The 17,500-nt window shown below is 38.0% G+C and overlaps 1 protein-coding gene and 1 pseudogene across 1 annotated transcript in view; one reads left to right on the forward strand and one right to left on the reverse strand.

Annotated features, from left to right (window-relative positions):
- Positions 1-2,478, reverse strand: part of LOC149117886 (uncharacterized) — a 9,246-nt gene extending 6,768 nt beyond the window's left edge. The window contains exon 1 of the mRNA XM_089286962.1: positions 2,287-2,478. Coding sequence (XP_089143088.1) covers positions 2,287-2,387 — 101 coding nt within the window. The 5' untranslated portion in view covers positions 2,388-2,478. The remainder of the gene's footprint in view (positions 1-2,286) is intronic.
- Positions 2,479-2,890: 412 nt separating this feature from the next.
- Positions 2,891-4,445, forward strand: LOC110066852 (uncharacterized; annotated as a pseudogene).
- Positions 4,446-17,500: the final 13,055 nt, after the last annotated feature.

A 17,500-nucleotide genomic window follows, 5' to 3' on the forward strand; every position in this document is an offset into this window, starting at 1 on the left:
TAGGTGACCCCTGGTTGACTTCAGTCCACTTGTCTCCAGATCAAAAGGTCTGCATTACACCACAAATGTGTGCCTCTGTCTATCCTGACCAAGATGCTGTGCTCTGAAATTGTTTCTTTCCTGTACCGGGATTAGATTTTAATTACACTGACAGTACATTTTTTTAACATAGAAAACCTAACATCCACCTTTTGTGCCATTCGTGACGTTTTTGAGCATGCTTTGGAAAGATGGAAAGATTTCCCAAGTTTATCACAAAAGGAGTCATATTTTGAAAATTTGGGTCACGTAATTAAGTCGTATTAGTTAAATTACACCCAGTCCAATGGGTATACTCAAGTTTTCTTGTTAAGGTTACTTCAAACCTTCGGGGGAGTCCTCCAGAAAAAAAAAAATGGTACGCGAGCTGGTTTTAAGGAAACCCCCACAAACTATATATCAATAGAAAGGTCATAAAATGTAGAATTCAATAAAATTATATTCTTTTTTTGCCGACCGCTTTTCTAAGGCGGCAGAAGCCGTTAACGCCAAAACGACCGACTGAAATTCCGGCGAATTAATCGCGTATCAAATGCGATCGGTGATGCAAAATAACTGTGCAGTGTTAATCACAAAGCATCAATCTCTCAAAGCGTGTCAGCATTTTCTTTCATTTCTATTAGTTATCTTTTTATAGATCTGTCAAGTTCTACTATCGAAAAATTCGTGTAACGTGCTGCGTTAAAGACTGCCACGAGAAAAGTATTTAAAATAAAAGAATTCGCCGACACTTTTTGTTCCGTATCTATCAGTAAATGTTCTGGCCAAATTTCAAGAAAAACCGTCGATTCTACATACCCTACTAATTCATTTAAAGAGGAGGGATTCTCTCGAAAAACGAGGGCAAGTTTTCCCCTTCTAAAGATTTATAAACATCATGTCACGCCTCCTCAGTGGGATATGTCAACTCAAAATGCCGCCAGCCCATGAAATAACAGAACCCCTAGCGTTCACAGTAAGGAACGTTGAGCTTCGCGGTAAGCGATAGTGTTACGGTCACGTTTTAGGCGCATACGTTTTAGGCCGGTGGTCAACAAACGGAGAAAAGCGATGTGCAACAAAAGAAAAAGAAACTGAGGGGCAATTGCAGAAGCGTGATTACAAAAAGGCACTCTTGAAATCTCAAATTGAGAGTATTTGATATAGGATAGGCTTTGGTAGATTGTGCTAGCATAATTTTTAGCATAATTTAGAAAAACGAGCATAATTTAAAGCTTTTATTTCAGTTTAGCACTGCTAGCATAATCCGAGCTTTTATGCCTTGAAAACAAAAAAAAACCCATCATAGTTCTAGAATAATTCAGTTTGTACTTTACTTCTGTATTGTTATTGGAAAATATCGAGGTCTGGAAGACTCTAGCTAGGTCACCCCGTACATATCTGAGAGGCTGAGACTCTCCTCAGGCTACCACGCTTATGGCTCGGCGGCTCGGCCCCTCAGGCCTTAGATCAAAGATGGCGTCGTCCTCGAGTACATCCACTGATTCCACTCCCAGCACTTCCAGCACTCCCAGTGCCGTACCGAGAGCTTCAATCTCTAGAGAACGTGTTCCTAAAAGTAATACTGGAAAGTACAAGGAAAGAGGTAACTCAGATCCAAAGAACATGAGTCTTCGTGATCGAATCGAAGAATTTCCAGAGGAAAATTTGTGTCTTCGAGGTGGAAAACTGTTTTGCAATGGGTGTAAGACTGTAAGACTGGAAGGTGGACTGTCTGAATGTTCATTAAAGTCAAAATTGATAGAGTTAAGCTACTGGCGATCTTTATTTTCCTTAAAATCCAAGTAGCATAACTTCGGTGACAGAGAGCATAATTTTCAGAAAGTAGCATAATTTTGGCATAATTTCTAAAAAATATGAGCACTGCTAAAAGCATAATAAGCTTTTTTTTTCGAGCACAATCTACCAAAGCCTAATATAGGATCCCTGGATTAAGCCGTTTGCCGCGAAACGGTCGCTGAGGAGTCCATGCCTTTTGGGGATTATGACACCTTGACGGTTTATTAACTTTTATTAAAAAACCTCTTTTTCACAGTAACTCGCGCGCGGTTTAATATTTTATTTTCATTTTTTTGAAAATGTTACCTTGAATAATGAACTTTAACTTGGTTGGAAAAAAGAAAATTTGGAAAAAGTAGCCCCGCGAAGGTCTGGAGCAACCTTAAGCCAGTTCATTTGAATGTTATTTTCAACGTACGTGTCCGAAAAAGTTCAACGTGTCTCTGGTGGAATAATGAAAAAGCTTACAAGTAAATGGAGAATGTGCTATGTCGCTGCGTTATTATTGCTGGTGGCTGGATAATTTCCATCTTAGTTCCAATAAACAACCTAGAAAGAAAGAAAGTCATTTTCGATCGTCTATGCTATATGGCTCCTGCATGATTTTGGGTAACCTTATACCTAAGCCCATCGATTACCGAATTTCAACAAAATGCTCTTTAAAAAACTGGTCACCATGGAAATATCAGGTCACATGACCCCCATATTTAGGATAGTCCCGGATAATTTTGAGCTGAGAGAAATAAATTCTATTCAATTCCTATAGCTTCAAAGCAGTTTAAGCTTGAAGAGTTCGAAATCAGCGCAGGGACGTTAATCCCCAAGTCCCAATTTTTTGTGTGTTTGTGTCGATTATTACGATCTTTTTTAGCAAAAAGCTCAGATTCGTTTTACGAGCTGACTTACAGATATTCCAAGTTATGTAACGAGTCAAATGCTCTCTTACTGATGGTCGTCACTGGATTTCCAGACAAACTTCTGTGGATGTAAGATAAAGCCTTCCATTATGGTCTAATCTAGGTCCCGTGATCGTTATTTACTCTCAATATAATGTTCGTATATTAAACACAAAATGTCTCGTACACTGGTCCCACAGGTAGATGTAAAGTATTTAGTGAGTGCAGAGAAGCTGAGTTCTCGGTTTTGATTGTTATTTCTTTTTATGATTTTATGATTAAGCTGAATATCATGTCAATTCATTTCTCTGATCGAATTAAATTTTCAGACTTCTGTCGCTACGCAGTCGCTAGTGTGTCCTTTACACGTTGATCATGTAGTTACGTCTGGATTTCCATGGGACAAGCTGACGTACACATGCTTATCTAGATACCATTTCGGTTCGGTTAAGTATAAACCAAACTGGTGGATTTATCATGTGCATCTATCTATTTTTTGAAATAAAAGCTTAGTGACAGTGCTTTGTCGGAACTTTCAAATAGTGTTAAATATTTTAGGAAGATTTAATCGCTCAGTAAACAAGAGCAAACAATAAGTGTGGTGAAATTTTGACGTACAGGAAGACCAGCGTGTCCATATTCTGAAATGCATACTCGGTAACAAGAGCCATTTGGTTTTCCGATAAATCTCTGTATTCAAAATAAGAATGACATCTTATTTAATGCATACAATCAAGTAATCGAATGATAGAAAGATTTAAAAGCACCGGGGCAAATAAGTTGTTGTGCGACCAATTAACTAAGCGTGCAAGCAGGAAAGCAATTCACCTTTTCGGTGTTAAATTTCACGTGTAGTTTCACGTGACTTATGATGTAAACAAACTGGGAAAGTTCGGACATTCTAGTCAAGCACGCATTACACGTGTACGAAGTTTTCAACTTCGCCAACGTCCTGTCACTACTAATATATATTTCTCCCTGCTTCAAGTCTTTGAACTTAGAATAGTTTCACCTTCAAAATGGCAGAAAAAAAAAAATAATAGCGACTTCAACGCCATGAATGTGGCAGAACTTAAAAGATATTTGCAGGAACGTGGAGTTTCAGTAAGCGAACAATTGAAAACTTCGCTCGTGGAAATCGCTTCCGCAGTCGAAAGAATGGTTGTGCCAGTGATGATCCAAACTTCGAAAAAGATCAAACCACTGATGCTGACGAATAAATAATTCATGACATGCTAATTCCCAAGCCATTTTCCCTGAAGACCTTGAACAACTTCAACTCGTCGCCACCGTTTGGGTTGTACGACATTTTTAATTATTTGATTTACCACTCAACCGATTACGACAAGCAGGGACTCGCCGCTTACAAGTCATTTGAAGATTATCGCTTATTCGCCGATGGTTACGTGGAATCTTTACTACCTGCTCAGTTGAATCAAGAGGGTGTTCATGTATATGTAGCCAAAGTGCGACCTTTGAAGTTTCATGAAAATCAAAACGGATGAAGGACGGGGTGGTCATGAAGGAGAGGAGCACTACGATCTCTGGTTTATTCTCGAGGGTAGAGGTACAAACCAAGGCAGCGTCTTCAGGCACGATGCAAGTGTAAAGGTGGTAGAGATGGGGGATGCAAGCACATTGCGGCCGCCATGTACTTTTTCATCAGTCTTTCTGTTGATTTGAGACTCGATCGGTTCAGGAAACTCGTCGGTTCGCTCTTCCGGTTCGAATTTCTCAGATTTCTGGATGCTTTCCTCATCGGGCTCTCCTGAACTCGCCACTGGCTCTGAGCTGAGATCTAAAAGAGTCATGGCGGCGGAATGTTCTTCTTTAGATTTGCCAGCAAGGCGATTAAGCGTCAGTTGGGTTTTAGCCACTGATCGTTCAAGATAAATTTCTTGCTTCTCGCTTTGTCTGCCTCCCGTTCACAAGATGCCGTTCGTTTACGATTTAGCCACGACACCTAGGCACGGTATAAAATATCAATTTAAACGACAAAATGTGTTATAAAAGCACATATTGATAAACGCACCCTTTCTTTACTGGCAACGGCAGATATAGGATCAGGATCCTCTTTTGTTAGACCATTTCCACCGACAAAATGTAGACTACAGATGTAACTGTCTTTCGTGCACACGAACGAGTCACCGCTGTGACATGCTTTTAGCCACTTTTTATCTTCTCTCGTTTTGTCTAACTGCGCCAGGAAAATGGAAGAACTTCACTGGATCGCCATTTGGGTTTCTTTTCCACGATTCAGGGTATCGGGAATCGTTTCTACATGTAACAAAAGCACATCTTTTAGTCGTGACCATTCTGTTAGAATACTACTTGTCGAACTCGTGTGGTTGACTAGAATGTCCGAACTTTCCCGGTTTGTTTACATCATAAGCCACGTGACACTACACGTGAAATCTAACACCGAAAAGGTGAATTTTAGAAGCACGGAACTTAGCAATCTTAGCAAGAAGACCCTTTCAATCGGCATTCCACTTTAGGACACCTCTTTCATTTATAACGTAGTCAACGAGCAGAGAAATGGATGTGTATGCCTCTCCGGGGAGATTAATTGTATATAATCACTGCAACTCACAGAATTTGCAGTTTAGGAGAACTCGCAAAAGTTCCATTTGCAATTTCAGAGAAGGAATTTTTTCTTAAGTTCCTGTTACAAACAATTGAAATTAAATATATTAGAAAAAATACCCCATGATTGTTAATCCCCAACTATGAAGCAATTAGAACTCGATCCGATGGCAAAGGAGATCATTTCACGGAACCAAAGATCAGTGAAAATTGTATCGAAGTGGAAGAAAACATCAGGAATACAAGTGGTAAAAAAGGTTTGAACGTGAGTCAGTCATCTCTCCCGATTCGTTACACTGTGTACGGTACCCCAGGGTCCCAACGACAGCTAACATGACCTCATGAAAAAAAAAAAAGATTATTCATCAAAAAACAAAGATTTAATCCATTTAAGTTGGGCGATCTGGGAAGTTGTCTCGTTCAAGGGTAGATGAAAGTTAGCAAAATAGAGAGGCTTTCCATCTAATATCACCCTGCGAATTAGGAAGTGAATGCAGGGTCAAGCGCTTTGATTTGAATTGTCCTGGCGTCTACGCAGCTGATGAACTCTTGAGACTTAATGTGCTTTTTTTCTTCTCTTATGAAACACCAGCATTTTTAAGTTCCAAAAAGACCGAAATGGAGGACTCGCATTAAAACAAGCTAAGGCTGATGTGGCTTCCTTTCAAAATGCCGTAATTTGTTTTCTGGAAAAGTGTTTTAGTTGAAGCTATGCACGTGCGAGATACATATTACCTCACTCCTCCCGGTATAAAAGAAATGCAACATTTTGTACAACACCTTAAAATACACTAAGCTTCTACTTACAGATATACAAGCTCCTGTATATGGCTTAAAAATTCAACGCTTATTGTTGTAAGCTTATTATCTGACAGATCCCTACAGACAAGCAGCGAACATTTTTTTTTATTAAGCTTCGGCCTACTATTACACATAACGAAAAAAAAAAACAAGAAAAAACGAAAAAAACAAAAAACAAAATGGCCAGGGGAGCCGCTACAGCTTAGCCAATTAATTCACTCGCCGTCACGAGATAGCAGACCAATAGCCAATAGATCAAAGCTAATAACATTTTCTTATAGTATGGCAAGCAAAGGAACAACTGACCGTTAACAAAGATGGCAGCCGATTAATTGGAATCGATACCGGCGTACGTTGATGTCGATTCGGAGTAGCTGAGTAGCTCCTTTCAAGGTTATTATATATGTTTATAATTTGCATCATATTAAAAACAACAACAACAACAACAACAACAACTTGGATGTGAGACAGTTGCGGGAAATTTTGAAGTTTCTGCCAAAAATTGTCCTACATGCATGAGATTGAATTCTATTATAATAAAAATACGAAAGATTAGTAACGGTGGAAAGAGCTGTTGTTTCGACTCCATTACATTCATGGAGTCTAACCCCAGCCAGATCACTAACTTCAGCTATACATTTGTGGCCATAGTGAAATCATTCAGGATGCACGTGCATAGAGACGTTTGCCAAAGGCCCGATGATCATATCTATCGAGACAGGTACTTGGGTAGCTGGCATTTTTTTTACCCACGCACGGCATTACTCCAAAAATGATGCTCTTGGTGTCATGATTAATGTATAAACGTTCCTCTAAACTGGGTAAGCGAGCAGACATCAAATTTAATATTGATTATTTCTAAAATAAGGAAACCTCCTCTTAAAGTAACATAGCAGTTACCAGTGATATTCTCAACATACTTACAGCTGAACTAAAAGGTACGAGTCGCTCAGAGCTCCGCTTTCAATGAAAGCGATTTGGTTGCTTCGAAGGAACCTGTTGAAAATGAAACTATCTTAACTACTAAGTTTAACGCTATATCGGTTGTTTTCCATTTAAATCATTCAAAGAATGGGCAAGATTACTTCCTGTATAGCAGAATGGTGCAACTGATAATGTTCCTTGTATAGGAGAATCTTGAGGCACACTGACATCCAGCATGTATCTCACTCTCAAATTGCTTGTGCAAAGCGCTAATATACAATAGCAATTTTTGAGGAAATTTTAGTGTAAAAGTTCAGTGATAAGTAATTTCATGCTTATAGGAGTGAACAAATATCAAAGTAAACCATCTCGTCCTTAGCAAATAATTTACCCGCACATTTCAGCCACGTACAAAGTAAATATTCATGCGAATGGATGCGTAATCAGCTGTAAATCAGCTGTAAATCAGCTGGGGCTTCTCCATTCTTCTCTTCAGGTTTGCAAACGCGATCAACCCTACATCATTACAATCGACTCCATCTTCTAACTTGCGCCTAGATATAACTGGACAATGAGCAATCGTCGCAAAAGATCCACGCACGAAACCCATTGCCTAGCGTTCCTCATGAACCTATACTACTTAAGTCGCAGTTAAGAAACGTCTAAACTTGGCACATACAGTCTAAGTAGAAAAGGTGCCTTAGCAAGTGTATCGTTGTATAAAGCTGGTATCATGTTGTGGTCGCCACATCTTAAGAACAAAAAAACAGGACGGGAAAAGTTATTTCACATGACAAAACAGGCTACCGAACATTCGACAGACTGACACCTGATAACTAAACTGATCGATAACTGGAAATATAACTAATCTGCCAAAAGACTGACTGGTCGACGATCGATTGATTGACGATCAATGGCGTTGCATACAGTGAGCGATTACCTAGCAATTCAGGTTTGTTTGTTTGTTTAATCACTTTTACGCGCACAACCAACATTATTTAGCCCGTCAAACCGAGGCACACGGGCAATAAATTGACTACATGCTGTAACGATTTAAAATATTTGTTGAAATAAAGTAAGCAAACTCACAAGGTTCTAAATCGCCAAAAGCCAAAAACGGCGCTCGTTGGCAATCCATTGATATTGTTCCCATCAAAACAGCTAAGAGAGAAGTAACTTAGACAATTTATACGTGATTTGATTTTGTAGAGTTTGATAAAGTTGTAGGTAAGGTCTATCGTACACTATTTCATCAGTGCATAGATGTACAAAATACGCGGCTGGTAACGGAATATCTTCTTGTCCACTTTGTTTTTATGTTGCCTGTTAATGTTGTTTTGGTGATGATGGTATTTTTGATATTTTGTTTTGTTTGTTTGTTTGTTTGTTTGTTTGTTTGTTTTGGCCTTGTTTTTCTTTTAATTTACCTCATTTAAAATTGATATTGATAAAATTTGGCACACAGTCCACATAGGAAGTCCTTGTAAAATAATCAACCACAACAAACTGCGTAAATTATCAGTGTAGAATAGTGAATATTCCCGTACAATCTTCCTAACTCTTATCGTCATTCTTATAATACTTACATGTATACCAATCATTAAAAAAAGAAGGAAGGAAAAAAAAAAGAAGAAAAGAAAAGAATTATATTACAAGAAAGAGAGTGTTTTGATATCTTTCACTACGTGAGTGATATTCTTTATGTTGTTGTTCTGCACTGTCCTGTAAGAAAAAGAAAAAAAAGGAAGATGAGATATTTACAGTGGAGTATAATTATAGGCGTTAACTAAAAAAAAAATATGTAAATGAAATATATAATTACGCACCACAGCAGATGTGCCTTTGTTTTGTTTTTCTTTTTGTTTGTTTGCTTTCTTTTTTATGCTTGCTCGACCTCTTAAATAGATCGACCTCTGACTTTCAGAATGTAATATTTTTTGAGAAGACATGAGGATGATGTGTCAGGTAATTATGCTGCATTACTAAACTTACCTGAATTATGTTTTTTTTCCTGGAAATTGTTTCTTAGCATGAGATAACGTTAGAGAGTTATTTCACTGACCACGAGTGTCAATGCACTTTTCAAACAGTAATAAATGGGCTTGGGAACAGATATATTTCAAGGAATACATTTGCTACTTACCCCCTGCATAAAAGCAAATTACCAAATTAACACTGATTTTCAAACTTACAATGTACGGATCGTCGTTCCTTTGAAAGAACCATCCTCGAACTTTGACAATTGATTTTCATCCAGAAATCTAATTGCAATAACAATGGTACGATCACTTGCCGTGTTTGATATAGTTGAAGATATGTTGGAAATTGTTCCGTTTACGATTTTTTAAGGATGGTTTAATCAGATAGTTCTTGCTAGTAATAGATTAATCTTTGGCATTCGGAGTAATAATGGAATCCATGTTTGCAACATGTGAAGAAATTCATACAAAATGGTGATCTAACCAAAAAAGGGGGAATTAGGTACGTCCGGTCCAAACGCCGCTCCACTCATGAGCCGAACCAAATCTGATTAGTTCGACTTTGGAGCGACTTTGGAGCGACAGTTGACTCAGAAGGCGTACTTGCGTCGAACTTAATTCGAGAAGCTCGTGCTAAACAATTTTCGATCAGAAAATACGCTTTCTGAATTCCAGAATTCTGTCCAGATCGAAAAGTTGTGGTTAATAACATGTCGCTGTTATAGCAATATTTAGAGAAGGCAAATGTAATCGCAAAGTTGTTTCTATTAAAAAAGGGTTTTTTTTTTTTTTCCTGGTAATTTAGACCTGTCAATGATAAATCTCATAAGCTTGGTTTTTATCACGGATGTTACTAAAACTAGTAACGGGGAACGGGGAACGGGGAACGGGGAACGGGGAACCGGGAACGGGAGTCTGGGAACGAGTGTACAGCGGTAACCCGCCTAAGAATTGAACATGGCGGACAAAGGAAAAGAAAAGGGAACAATTGGGGGAAATGGGAGGAAGTGTTACGGTTGTAAACTTTAGTTTCTACTGGCTGTGCCTCAGAGTCCAATATGGTATGGAAATAAACAAAGGATGAAATAGCGCTCGGGGAGAAAATCGAATCGGTATTATCACATGCTACCCCAAACGGTCAGTACAAAATGCAGACTGCAGACCGGGTACAAAATGTAGACTAGGTACAAAATGCAGACAGAGAATAAAGACTGTTTTCCGTCTGATACGTGACAGTATGTCATCTACAAACATACCGAGTGTCACGCAGTCGCTTTTCCGCGGTCATCTTTCACCAACATTAGCATTATTGTGGAATATTCCTTGCTCGTTTCTTCATACATTTTGTCTTTAACAAAGCGGCCAGGCCACAGGTTACTTATCTGCTGCTCACCTGATATGCCAGCTGACTTGCCGATCTCCGAAAGGTCGCCTTTCTAGCTTCCGAATGCGAAGACAGCGGACGACCCACGTTCAATGATGCTTGTGTGTTATGTCACTTGTCCTCGATATCATATTGCGTGTCGCTATTATTAAGTATTGATGTGACAGCTCGCGCACAAAGTGAGAAGATATGAGTAGACTATGAAGGCTTGAAATTCTATGTAAGAAAGACTGTGGCCTGACCGATTGGCGGACGAAGCTTGTGATAATACAGGATAACACCGATTCATGCTTTGTTTATCCCAGTACCAATCGGACTCTGCTCTAACAAGAACGTACTGGGCCATGATCTGGTGGCACTGCCGGTAGAAACTCACGTTTATAACCGTAACACTTCCTCGCATTTCCCCAAACTGTACCCTTTTCTTTCCTTTCCTTTTGTCCGCCAGGTTGAATTTTCACGTGGGTTACCGCTGTACACTCGTTCCCAGACTCCCGTTCCTGGTTCCCCGTTCCCCGTTCCCGGTTCCCCGTTACCAGTTTTAGTGACATCCTGTTATCACGGACATACGGCAAAAAATGAATTTGCGCTAAAGAAACTCTCTTATACACTTCCGTTTTGCATAAATCGAAGGCATAAAGGCGAGCTTCGAAAAACGCGACGGATAGTTTGTTGCCTTTATTTTTAACGACGACTTCAAGTTTTGAGACAATCACGAGTGCCGTCATATCAAAAATACATTACAGTAATTTTTGCATTAGGTTCGGCACCTGAGGAGAGCGCTTTATGCCGAATTTAACGTTGTTTGCCCATCCAAACCTAACCTGTTCGGTGCATGAATAGAGCGACGTTTGGAACGGGCCTTAGAAAACAAATTATTGCTCATTCCTTTATGTATAACTTTTGAGGTTTGGTACAAGTCTGTTTTGCAATTGTAATCAGAACTTGGCGTACTAAGAAAAAACTTGGTGATGGAAACAACAACCACACTGTTACATCGACGATTCTATTCTATTGGTACTTACACTCGCCTCAGATTACCAGTGAAAGTTCCACTGACGATAGATGTTAAGCGGTTGCCCCGTAAATTACTGCAAATATGATTTCTCATGGTGAAGGAGTTAGGAACTTACATTATATGTAGTAGAAAAGCAAGAACACTAATGGTGGAATGCATCTGATAAGGTAGTCCCTTGTGTACGTGATAGTTAAAGCTGAGAAAACGCCTTAGCAAATCATCTTTATCTGAGTCCTACATGTAACTGAAACACGCACCCGTTAATGTTGGTCACCGCGAAAGCAGAATTCGTATAGTTATATATATTCTTAGTTTGATCCCTGGATTTTTTGTTGATTTGGTCGCAGCAATCTTGCAGATTTCTGTAGCCAAATGATTAGAACGATTGATTTGTTATTGGGTACTCTACAAAGCTTCATTACTACTACACTGAAATATCGTTTTGCATTAATTCCTTACAGTTCCATTAACCTTGAAAAGTAAACAAATGACCCAGGTTCAATGTGTTGAATCATATTATCTTGTAAATACCTGACATGAAAAAAAAAAACAAAAAAAAAGTTTGAATGATTTGATTTTATTGCTCTTTACCAGCGATAAATGGAAAGTCCAGGCAAGTTTTACAAGCGCGTCTAAGAGCCATAGGATTTGAGCATTTCTATACCATTTGCAAAACACAGTTAGCTCTGGTTCTGTCAAATCAAGCTCAAAAAGTACGCCATGAAAATTTAGTTTCGCTCTAACTTTTCTTAACGCACGCATAAAACAAAAACACACACACACGTGCCACATCCAATTATCCTGAGAAAATCGTAAGATCAATGATGACGGGCTAAATGACATCATGTGATGTCACACTACTTCACAACTTGAAACAAACCGGGTGTTTATGTTAGGGTACCGTCTCATCCATTCGCCCTCTCGTTTATACCGAGATGAGAAATACTTACAGCCACAACATTTTGCTGAGTTTAAAGAAGGTTTTATTCGAAATTCTTTCGAGTTGGTTTTTGCTCAGATCCCTGCTCAAAAGGTAAAAACAACACAGGGTAAAATTAAAAATTGAGCAACAGATAAATACGAAAATAAGAAAATGATTGCCAGCCTTAGTCACACCAGCACCTAGCAAACAAATTTAAATTACAACTGCATATAATTCAATTAAGCACAGAGAAAACAGTTGAGGTTCTCATCAACAATGCATGAGAAGAGGGTCTAATTCATCTCCGATCCATTTTGTTAAGGTATTACATCAATTGAGCGCAGTCAAAAACGTTTCGTTGATCCCATACAATCGATTAATCAACCAGCTCATCAATCGATTTGCTTTTGTTTTTGTTTTTGTTTTTTTGTTTTTGTTTTCGTTTTTTTGTTTTTTTTTTTTCCTTCCTTTAAACATGTTCAGTTCTTTCATAAGCTTGTTGAATTGGCGGAAGAGTTTGGTTAGGGCGTTAATTTGTGCCTTTATTCAGTTGGTTTCAGTGGAGCGAACACGTCCGTCTTAGTAACATTCGCAACCATACGTGTACGTGGATGTAGGATGACCTCTGTCTACTAAAAGTGAACTACGTAGTAGGTGTGACCAGAAAAAGCGGCGCGCTTGATATCATAATTAATCTACAGGCAACCTTCGTCTACGTCAGTATTTGCAAGTGAAAGTTCCGTTTTCCAGTTGGCAGCAGCTATATCGGAAAGGACTTTCACCAACCAAGCAATTGATTACACTCGGTTACTTTATACACCGTTTAATCATGTTCTTAGTATCTACAATATGCTCACATCTTAAAAAGTTCAGATGTTGCAGAAAAGGCGTAATCTTCAATCATCTGTATTTGATTATCAGCCAAGACGCTGAAACATATTGCAAAAATACTATAAGACATAAAATGAAACCTTTTGCAATTTTTACTACAGGAAAATTATAACAGACTCCTCTATGTCAAGAAAAAGTAACATAAGATAGACTAGTAGCTGTTATAAATAAAACGAAAATGAAACTTTAAATGTATTTCCAGTTGCCATATCTACTGGTGAAACAATCAAAACAATTCTACTTAATGCTACAATTTTTAATATCTACAATATCAATCATTGCCTATTTGTTTTCTTTTTATATAAACCCAACCTGGAAACCAACCAATGAAAGAGCAGCACGTAATGTCCTGCTATGTTACCCTATACCATACCTGAGTTCGAAACTACCCAATCAGAAGCCGTTTTTTTTTTATTGTCTTGGAATCATGCGATATAACGACACTGAGCACAGCATGGCGATCGCGAGCACAACATGGCGAGATTTATGGGCGAATTTAGGTAAAGTAGATACCTCTTTTGATATGTTTCCGCAGCATATCAGGCTGGTTTAATCTGGCCTTGGGTTTGTTGATTATAAAATGCGTTTTGCTAAAATACGAGGCATGGTTCGACCAAACTCACCTGACATACCGCTGCAGCGTACGAACATTTACGATTGCATTCGGTAACGTATAGATGACACGGGTAGTTCGGATAAACAATGATAAACTCAATGTATAGTTTGTAGTGTTTCCCAGAAGAAAACAAGGTATGTGTAAATACTATTCGGGGAAACCAGGAAATTTTTCCGGTCAAACTCTCTCTTTAAATTGATGAAAAAGGTTGTCATCTGCCAAAGTAAATGAAATTTCTGTACTGCCGGTTAGTCAATCAGCACAAGCTAGATCATAATCTCTTGATCGGCATCATTGTGTTGTCGAGGATACTTTGGCTCGATAAAAATTAACACTCATAATTTCCATTTGTGTGGGTTTGCTTGTCTGTGTTTTTTTTTTTTTTTTTTTTTTTTTTGAACTCGATATGTACTCTTACTTTTAAGAGTTAAAGCGTTATGATAGATCTCAAACAATTGGTTTCTGTTCATGTTCTGACCATGAATCAGTTAACCCCAAACTGTAAAAGGTTAAACGGTTTCTCCTGTCATCAATGTTCGGATGGATAGGGATATGTCATAGTACTATAAATAAATACTGTGTTAATTTTATTTGCCGAAGTATTCAATTTGTTGTATCAGCCTAAAAGAAAGTAAGCTCACTGTACTTGAAGGTTCACATTATTCGCTTAACGGTCTATACTGATGCACATTCTATAGGTCTTACTAAATGTTATAATAAAAGGAAAAAAAGAAAGCGAAGGTATAAAGGCAATCAAGGAAAAAATAGAACTTATTTTCGTATACAAACATGGGTATAATGGCTACTTACAGGATTCTAATTTCTTTTAAACCCTTTGTTAGCTCCGTACTTAAAGTTGCAAGCTCAGTGTCTGTCATGTTCCTTGTAAGTAGAACAAAACCGTCATTGAATAAATGTACTGGTTATGGGCGAAAAATCATAGAGTAACTCTAACAGTTTGTTTTTATATACATATATTTAGGCAGCAACTCACTCCCAGATGTTTTTTTAGAGACTTCTGCTTTGTCTCACCCTTGGCTAGGTAAACTCGCTGAGTTCTCTCGATCTCAATATGCCAACTGCCTTCCTAGACTAAATTGATGGTTTATGGCATGAGTTTCAGGATATTAAACAAGTATTGGTGATAGCTGGGTGCGATCTTGCTTTCAGGAATGAAAGGTATTACATGAAAAAATATCTCTAATACTGAAGCCAGTGAATAGTTACTTACAAGTTAAATAGTTCTCCAAGATCTTTGAAGCTGCCATCCTCGATATTGGTAATTGGGTTTGAAAAGAGAAATCTGTTGTATAATAATAATAATATAAAAAAAGCAAAAAAAAGTTAATTCGCCACTGAGCTTTCTTGAGGATCAAAGTTGATTATAATTTAAGAAAGCCACCTTATAGAAATGACTTTTCAATAAATTACAAAATCATTCGAATCAAAATTAGCCTTGGCTTACAGATTTGATATCTTCGGACATCCAACAAATACACCCGAGGGTATTATTTTAAGTTCGTTGAAAGATAGATCGCTAAAAAAATTAACGAATAATAATGTGGTTTATGATGTTACATTCGCGTATACATATATATTGGAGTGGTATTCTATTTTGTCTTAGAGATTGTAGTGTATAGCATTGGACGGTAAAGAGTTTACTAGCCACAAAAAAAAAAGTTTAGCAAGGAAAATACTAATACATTGATTTATACTCACATGGCGTTTAGATTTTCCAAGCCCCAGAAAGCGTGTTCTTGAAGACTATTGATCTTGTTATTTGCTAAAATTCTTTTCCATCAAGCAATAAAAAAGAAATTGATATATTCGTATTAAAGTGAATCTTTATTTCTTACTCTCAGGGTAAACAAGATCAACAGCACACGTGTACTGACTGGTCGTGTACTGTCAGATGATATGACCAATAAAAGTGTGTCATCTTGAAGCGATCCCAGAGCTTTCTATCGAACGCAATGCAGTTAAGAAGGAATCCACCAGATTGATGTTCGAATACCAAGTCAACAAAAACTTTGTATCGAGATTATTCACATCGTATTACAAACGTCTGTGCGACTGTTTTAAATATTTTCGCAAATAATATCATTTCCAACGTCATCCAGTCTCGAAATTGAATTTTGAGCTTCGAATGAAACATTTGAAAGTACTGGTGAAATGAAACTGATGATGAAATTTCATCTGTGTTTGCAAATTTCTCTGAACTTTGAAATATATTCCTTTCGATTACCCATGGGAAATTGGTTTTGGAGCTATTTCAGGAGACTATGTGTGCATGTATCTTTAGCTTTAAGAAAATGTAAACAGGACTGTAAAATACCTAAAATTGATTATTCTGCTACAAGCCTTTTTTGTCCACTAAAAACTGAAATCGCTCGATCTCCTATCGGATTTCATCTTAATATTTATATATAGTATGTTTTATTGCGACGAATACCAAGAAACCCTCCCCCATCCCCTAGTACTTCTGTGGGGGCTGTGATTGTAGGTACATGTACGTCAGAGGGTTATGTGATGTTGTGTTATTTTCGAGCACCGTGCAATGCATTCCTATTATGTTCCCTTACAGTCCATAAAGGTCGACAAGAGCCTTGTGATCGAAATCCCGTGTTCTAATGCTTCTTAGCTCATTTCCCTTAAAGGACCTAACAGGAAAAAAAAAATCATTGTTTAATTAGCAAATATTCCCCGCAGTTTAGGTACCTAGTGTCCACCATTAGTCACCTCCACTGATTAAAACCAGTAGGACGATATATCCGCAAAAATTGACTCAGAAGTAAGAAGTCTTATTTCGTACGTTCGCGCGCAAAATGTGCAACAGCGCAAGAAAAGTCACATGATACATCAAGTGATCGACAAGAAAAATCATGACGTGTCTCGTGTGTTAAATGAAACGACAGCACGGTAAACCCTTATAGGGGTGGTATGCCCCCCTCCCCGCCCCACCATCCTGTACCTCAGAGTGTTTAATACTTTTTCATCAAATGAATTTTCTGTTATTGATTTTTATAGTGGGTCTCTGTTTTCGCAACGGGTTTTCTACATTCCCGAATAAACAACGAAAGTTTCGCATGAAAAGTTCAGTCAATTGAAAAGTCTTTAGCCATTGCCAAAACAAGCAGAAGACATCTCTCCACGTGTTCCATTAGATGTTCTTTTAAATTAAGTCGAATTGAAGCCTACAAACACTGAACTTGCACAAATTGTACTTGTACAGACTTACAGGAATTCAGTTTCATTTGGTATTAAACTTAACGTCACTTGAATGATAGATGTGATTTTACGCTCTGTGCACTGAACATATAACCTTAAATAGTCATCTTCTGCGCAGATGCAGTCGTCTAAGCATTCTGTGATAAAAAAAATTCCTTTTTCAGTCTACCCATCAGTGGATTAAGCAATTAATCGATTAATCATAACAATTACAATTTCCTCAAATGTGATTGGTGCATAAACTGCTGTATTTTGCTCTAATTAATCTGCAAAGCTGTAATCGGACAGTGTAATCGGACAGTTACATGAGTCAATCATTTTAAGTCCTCTCTACTAAATCCACCAATCACAACATTGATTACAATCACTATGGTAACCAATTCAAGAGACTGACTTTGTAAAATTGTGGCGGTTTAGTCTCTGGTGACTGTTTTGAA

The sequence above is a fragment of the Orbicella faveolata genome, unplaced genomic scaffold (genome assembly GCF_042242905.1).
Source record: "Orbicella faveolata isolate gen_17 unplaced genomic scaffold, um_ofav_v1 contig_1, whole genome shotgun sequence".
Taxonomy (NCBI): domain Eukaryota; kingdom Metazoa; phylum Cnidaria; class Anthozoa; order Scleractinia; family Merulinidae; genus Orbicella; species Orbicella faveolata.